This window comes from Cherax quadricarinatus, chromosome 16 (genome assembly GCF_038502225.1).
Source record: "Cherax quadricarinatus isolate ZL_2023a chromosome 16, ASM3850222v1, whole genome shotgun sequence".
In the NCBI taxonomy this organism is placed as follows: Eukaryota; Metazoa; Arthropoda; class Malacostraca; order Decapoda; family Parastacidae; genus Cherax; species Cherax quadricarinatus.
In genome coordinates this window covers 11,672,333-11,679,606 of record NC_091307.1, presented here as the reverse complement: position 1 = coordinate 11,679,606, position 7,274 = coordinate 11,672,333, and the positions used below count along the sequence as shown (strand labels likewise).

The 7,274-nt window shown below is 38.7% G+C and overlaps 1 protein-coding gene across 5 annotated transcripts in view; it reads left to right on the top strand.

The window, feature by feature from the left end:
* Positions 1-2,722: 2,722 nt before the first annotated feature.
* The window catches only part of LOC128688843 (uncharacterized), an 87,195-nt gene continuing 82,643 nt past the window's right edge, over positions 2,723-7,274 (top strand). For 3 of the 5 annotated variants that reach the window (XM_070085408.1, XM_070085415.1, XM_070085416.1), the window contains exon 1: positions 2,723-2,828. In XM_070085408.1, coding sequence (XP_069941509.1) covers positions 2,807-2,828 — 22 coding nt within the window. In that variant the 5' untranslated portion in view covers positions 2,723-2,806. The other 2 variants (XM_070085411.1, XM_070085413.1) reach the window with 2 other exon arrangements.

The window sequence follows — 7,274 nt, the reverse complement described above, 5'->3', positions numbered from 1 at the left end:
ACACAGAAACAAGAGGTCACAATTGGAAGTTGAAGACACAGATAAGTCAGAGAGATATTAGGAAGTATTTCTTCAGTCATAGAGTTGTCAGGCAGTGGAATAGCCTAGAAAGTGATGTAGTGGAGGCAGGAATCATACATAGTTTTAAGACGAGGTTTGATAAAGCTCATGGAGCTGGAAGAGAGAGAGGACCCAGTAGCAACCGGTGAAGAGGCGGGGCCAGGAGCTAGGAATCGACCCCTGCAACCACAAATAGGTGAGTACACACACATGGTAATGCATTATTTACAGCTAGCAAAGTCAGGGTATTTCTCCAAAATGGTCTGTAATATACCACTGTGGATAAAATACTTTGCCATTTCTTGAACATTTTTATTTATTTATTTTTTATTTATTTTATTTATTTAGAAATTTAGCATACATACAGAGGTACAAAAAATATACAGGTAAGAGCAGCATGCCAAAGCCACTTATATGCATAGCATTACGGGCTGGCTTAAAATTAACTTAAGATTAACTAAGCAATGATGAAATCAGTGATAAGACATTATTGTAAGTAAGTAAGTAAGTAAGTTTATTCAGGTATACACAAATACAGTTACATAGAATTATCATACATAGCAGCATATGTGTAGAGAACCTAGGATAACCCAAAAAAGTCAGACAGAGTGACTTATTTCCATTGGGGTCCTTTTACCTTATTATTATAATATAAAGGTTATAATATTTTCTTATTATTCTACAATGAAGATAACATCTTATTATCATACTAAAAAGACTATCTGCTACACCAAGGTCATTAAGACTATCTACAATACGAGGGTCATTACAAGGAATAAGGTAAAATTTACAGGTATGTTAGCTAAAAAATAGAAAATCATTCCCCTCCCTTTCTGTAGCTACATTCATCAGACACCTTTTGGCACTCTTCTTGAACTGTTCACGCTATGACTGGCTTTGACATGTGCGGGTAGTCTGTTCCATTCCTTTATTGCTGTACAATAAAAGGTGTTTGAAGCCTGGCCACTGACTGTGGGTACTACAAAGTTGTGCTCTCTCCCCCTAGTACTATGATTGCTTTGGTTCCCAACCTTGACAAAATTGACAGCAAGATATTCTGGACATTGTTTGTGAGCAATTTTATAAACATGATTTAGCTTCAGTTGTTTTACTCTGTCTTCAACATTCAGCATATCCAACTGCTGTAATTCATCGTGGCCTACATGTTCTCTTGGTCCCAGCCCCAGGATGAATCTTACGATTTTGTTCTGGGTGATTTGCAGTCTATCTTTCAGTTTTTTTGTCAAGGCAGAGTACCAAGAAGAGCAAGCGCAGTCCATATGGCATTGTATAAGGGCTAGACATAGGGTCCTGCGAGCCTCAGTAGGTAGACACTGTGCTTGTCTATACAGGAACTTCAGGTAACTATAAAGCACAAATGAGTATTACAAAGACAGGTCATATGGTTGCATGCATTGCTGTTCATTCAGTAGAATGGAGTATTCTGTTAGGTAGTGTATTTAAAAAAATAATAAAGTTAGATTGGTCCTAGGTTTAACATTTATGTGATATAATTGTGAGTAACATTTTGGAAATACAATTTATAATGTTCAGTTATTCAGTATTTATTTGGTTTTGAGTGAGTAAGTAAACTTTGAGAAGAGACTTGAATTTATAAACAGGTAGTGTTTCTTTTATATTTACAGGTGGCCTGGTGGCTAAAGCTCCCGCTTCACACACGGAGGGTCCGGGTTCGCTTCCCGGCGGGTGGAAACATTCGACACGTTTCCTTACACCTGTTGTCCTGTTCACCTAGCAGCAAATAGGTACCTGGGTGTTAGTCGACTGGTGTGGGTCGCATCCTGGGGGACAAGATTAAGGACCCCAATGGAAATAAGTTAGACAGTCCTCGATGACGCACTGACTTTCTTGGGTTATCCTGGGTGGCTAACCCTCCGGGGTTAAAAATCCGAACGAAATCTTATCTTATCTTATCTTATCTAAACTTACTCCCTGTTCAGTACATCCACACTTACTACTGTGCAATCTACATCTACAGGACCTTAAACTCCAATATCAACCTTGACCTAAAACGCTTTCTTGATAGTTGTGACAGAACCCACAGGCATAACACCAGACACAAATATCTCTACGACATTCCCCATGTCCGACTAAACCTTTACAAAAATTCAATGTATGTCAAAGGCCCTAAAATCTGGAACACCCTACCTGAGAATTCTAGAACTGCAAACACATTCATCACCTTCAAAACTACCATTAGAAAACATCTTATCTCCCTGATAAACCCCATCAACTAACTACACGAATACCACCTGGTGGTTCACACTTACACTCACTCACCCATTTGACCATAAACAGAAATATTAATCTCAATCTTAAAATAATGAATCCTATGATACTCCAATACTGAAACTATGTACTGTGCCAAAACAAAAGCATTCACATTGCTAAACTCACAAACTAGTATTTAGTCACTTAGCCATAATACCAACTTACCTCATAATCTGTAATATTTTAAAATAAAGAATTAAACTAAGTCTGCCCGAAATGCCTAGCCATGCTAGGCGTTCTAGTGGTACACTCTGTAATCATTATTTAACTATATGTAAACCACACAACAACCAAATTCTGTAAATTCAACATTGTAAACTTTATAGAGAATAAACTTTGAATTGAATTGAATTGAATTGCATCTAAAGTCGGATGAGAGTAAACATTACGTTTTCTCTGATGCGCGTTAGAGAAAACTGTGAATCTGGCGATTGGTGCAGTAACCGCCCTTTATATGCGTTTGTTTACAATTCTCGGTATGTATTATTCATTACTTCTCCCTTTGTTTATGATGGCATCTAATTGTAGTTGTTAGAAACTATTAAACTCAGTAAACATGGTAATAATATGGCTGTGTAGTGTAGTAATATGGCTGTGTAGTGTAGCCCGGGGGGGGGGGGCTAAATACGTGTTCTGTACCTACATCTCCCCTCAAGGAAGGTTCCTTGATGTTGGTGAGGGGCTCTTGATTTAGGGAATTGGATCTGTGCTCCAGTTCCCCAAATTAAGCCTGAATGCCTTCCACATCCCCCCCCCCCCAGGCGCTGTATAATCCTCCGGGTTTAGCGCTTCCCCCTTGATTGTAATAATAATAATGTACCTACATCTACCGATACCTATTTTATTTTATTTAGTCATTTTAGCATACATACAGAGGTACAAAAAAATACAGGTAAGAGCAGCATGCCAAAGCCACTTATATGCATAGCATTACGGGCTGGCTTAAAATTAACTTAAGATTAACTAAGCAATGATGAAATCAGTGATAAGACATTATTGTAAACAGATAACTATAAAGCACAAATGAGTATTACAAAGACAGGTCATATGGTTGCATGTATTGTTGTACATTCAGTCGTATGGAGTATTCTGTTAGGTAGTGTATTTAAAAAATAATAAAGTTAGATTCGGTTTTAGGTTTAACATTTATGTGATATAATTGTGAGAAACATTTAAGATATACAATTTATAAGGTTCAGTTATTCAGTATTTATTTGGTTTTGAGTGAGTAAGTGATCTTTGAGAAGAGACTTGAATTTATAAACAGGTAGTGTTTCTTTTATATTTACAGGTAATGAATTCCAGATTTTAGGGCCTTTTATGTGCATTGAGTTTTTGCATAGTGTGAGATGGACACGAGGAACATCAAAGAGTGATCTGTGCCTTGTGTTATGGTCATGTGTTCTGTTGAGGTTGGCAAGGAGATGTTTGAGGGGAGGGTTAATATCAGAGTTAAGTGTTCTATGTATGTAATAGGTGCAGTAATAAGTATGGATGTTTTGTATGGTGAGTAGGGTGAGTGTTTTGAATATTGGTGGAGTGTGCTGCCTGTAGTGGGAATTTGTTATCATTCTAACTGCAGCCTTTTGTTGGGTAATTAGTGGTCTGAGGTGGTTAATTGTTGTTGAGCCCCATGCACAAATTCCATAGGTGAGATAGGGGTAAATAAGAGAGTGATATAGGGCCAGGAGGGCTGACTGTGGAACATAGTACCGTATCTTCGATAGTATGCCTACAGTCTTGGAAATTTTCTTAGAAATTTGTTGTATATGTGTATGAAATTTGAGTATTATCAAGGTGGATTCCTAAGAATTTTCCCTCTGTTAGCTTTGTGATAGGTGTTCTGTTTATTGTTATGTTAAGAGGGACATCTGTAGCTCTGTTACCAAACTGAATGAAGTAGGTTTTGTCAATGTTTAGTGTAAGTTTGTTAGTCCTCATCCAGGTAGATATTTTCTGTAATTCGGTGTTTACAGTATTGGCTAGCGTGACTGGGCTCGGGTGAGAGAAGACGTATGTAGTGTCATCTGCAAAAAGTGTGGGTTTGAGTAATTGCGAAGCATTTGGTAGGTCATTTATGTATAGGAGATAGAGAAGAGGGCCAAGGACACTTCCCTGTGGGACACCAACTGTAATTGGTTGAGCAGAAGAGCTTGCCCCCTTTGCGTACACATATTGGCTTCTGTTGCTGAGGTATGACTTGAGGTAGTTGAGGGAGTGCCCTCTTATACCATAGTGTGACAATTTTACGTGGAGTAAGTCATGGTCAACTGTATCAAAAGCTTTACGCAAGTCAATGAAGATCCCCAGTGGGACTTCTTTTTTCTCTATTGCAGTGTATATATGTTCTAGCATGTGTATAATAGTATCATTAGTATTTTTATTAGGCCTGAATCCAAATTGGCAGGGGTTGAGAATGTTTTGGGAGATGAGGTAGGAGTAGATTCGTTTATGAATTAATTTTTCGAAGATTTTTGAGAGAGGGTGTAAATTGGATATTGGCCTATAGTTATTCAACTCTGTTTGGTCTCTTACAAATACTACTCACCTCTTGCCCTACATTAAGACTACAGATATCTTAAGGTAAGTAATGAATGTACTGTAGCAGTAAATGACAGAAATTAAAGAGGTGTGTGCAATGTGGACTAGGGTGCAAGCTTTTGTAGAGAAACGCCACCCTGACCAAGCTGAAACAAGCCATATCTGCAACATGTTCAGTGACAAAACTCTGTCCCACTTCAGGGAAATCTTAAAGAGATGCCAGAAACAGACCTCTGTGGACAGCTTTGTTGTGCGACAAGGGTCCAGTGACTCAAGCTGATCCTAGTGGCATTAAAAGACAAAGAAGGGAAGTAACCCCAGAGAAGGCTTTACTATCTAAAGTCTTTATAGAGGGGATTCGCCTTTCAAACACTAACTCCTCCCTCTCTCCTCTTCCATATCTTCCAGAAGCCAGCAATAGCCTTCAATAAAGGTATGTAATACTTATATTTTTAAATTTTTTTTTTTTTTGTGAATATTTTTGTCTGGAACGGATTAATTGTATTTCCATTAATTCTTATGGGAAATATTAATTCGGCTATTTCGGTTAATCAGCCAACCTTCTGGAACGGATTACGGCCGATAACCGAGGGTCCACTGTATATGAATGGCATGTAGAAAGGAAAGGATAGATTCAAAAAGTGTCCCTGTTTGCAGTGTGAAGCTAATAAGGAGAATTCAATCGGATGAGGATCAGGCAGGACTACAAAGGTATCTGGACAGGCTGCAAGCCTGGTTCAGCAACTGGCTCCTTGAGTTTAACCCCACCAAGTTTAAAGTCTTGAAAATTTGGGAAGGGCAAAGAAGACTGCAGACAGAGTACAGGCTAGGGGGCCAAAGACTGCAAACCTCACTCAAGGAAAAGGATCTTGGGGCGAGTATAATACCAAGCACATCTCTTGAGGTGCACATTAACTAAACTGCTGGAGCATATGGGTGCCTGGCAAACTTAAGAACAGTGTTTCGACACCTCAGTAAGCAGTGGCAGCTCGTCCATAGGAGCTGCAGAGCGGCAGTCCCCCCAGATGCTTACTGCCAGATGTATGACTTCATCAACCTTATGCTAAAATAATTTGCAACTGACAAATATATTACAGGAAAAATCTGTTGTATGTTGTTTTCAATATGTTTACAGTGAAACCCCAGTTTTCATCTTTAATCCGTTCCAGAAGGTTGGCTGAAAACCGATTTGTACAAAAACTGAAGTAATATTTCCCATAAGAAATAATGTAAATTCAATTAATCCGTTCCATGCACCCAAACATATTAACAAAAAATACGTTTCGTAGAGAATAACTAGTTATACATACAGAAAACAAATAAATAAATGACTAATGAAATGGATAAATGAACATTTAACATCACTTTTACCTTTATTGAAGACTTGTTGACGAATGGAAGACAGCAAGGAGGGGAGAGGGAGGAGAGGTTATTGTTCGGAAGGGGAATCCCCCTCCATAAGGACTTCAGGTATCAAAGCCCTATCCGGGGTTATTTACCTTCTTTGTCTTTTACTAGCTGTGAGGGAAAAGTTCAACAGATAGGAGTAGCGAGCGAGTATATGGTGACGATGGTTTGATTGCCCGTCTGCTTGTTAAGGTAGGGTCAGTGTCTAGCTCCCACTATCCCCCCCCCTTTTTTCACCCGGAAAGGTGACGTGTAGGGCTCTGACCAAATGGATAATCACTTGACTCACAGCTCCCAGCACAACTGTAAGTAAAAGCCTCTGCTCCTGTTTTTAATGGATATTTTGGTTAAAAGCTTCACTTTTAACCAATTCTAAGAACGTAATTCATTCTGCCTTGATTTCCCGGTTTTGCATTTCAATCTTCACCAGTCTTTTAAATGCTTTACTTATCATGGAGAATGATTTCTTAAGCAGTGTGTAACTTTGTGTCTCTTTCTAGCTTGGAATGTCAGCTCGGGTCATCTGACAACCAAAGGAACAGTGTTGAAGGAGACGAACTTCACATGAGTTCTGGGACGTCACTTTTTATCTATATACCTGATAAGTGTAGCCAACCCCAGGCAACTACCCCTCATCTTTGCAGTGGTGAAAGACCTGCGTTCCTATCATCTTGACGGATTATTCAAGGCTAGAGTCTGTGATGAACTAGTCGTTGGGTTGTCACTCAACAGCTGTGACCCCCCCCCCACATCATCAGCAATGGCTACCATTTCTACAATACGCGGTGTCAACAACATCAACCACACACCCCAGTCTAACTGTACATATTAGCGTTGAATTCAAATATTATTTTTATATTTAATTTTTCATTTTTCTTTCAAGTAGGATAAAAGTTCATGTCTAAATGTTTTATATTTTCAATTCTAGCAATAAAGTGTTTATATTAGAAGGTTCTTGTTCCTTTTTTCTATTC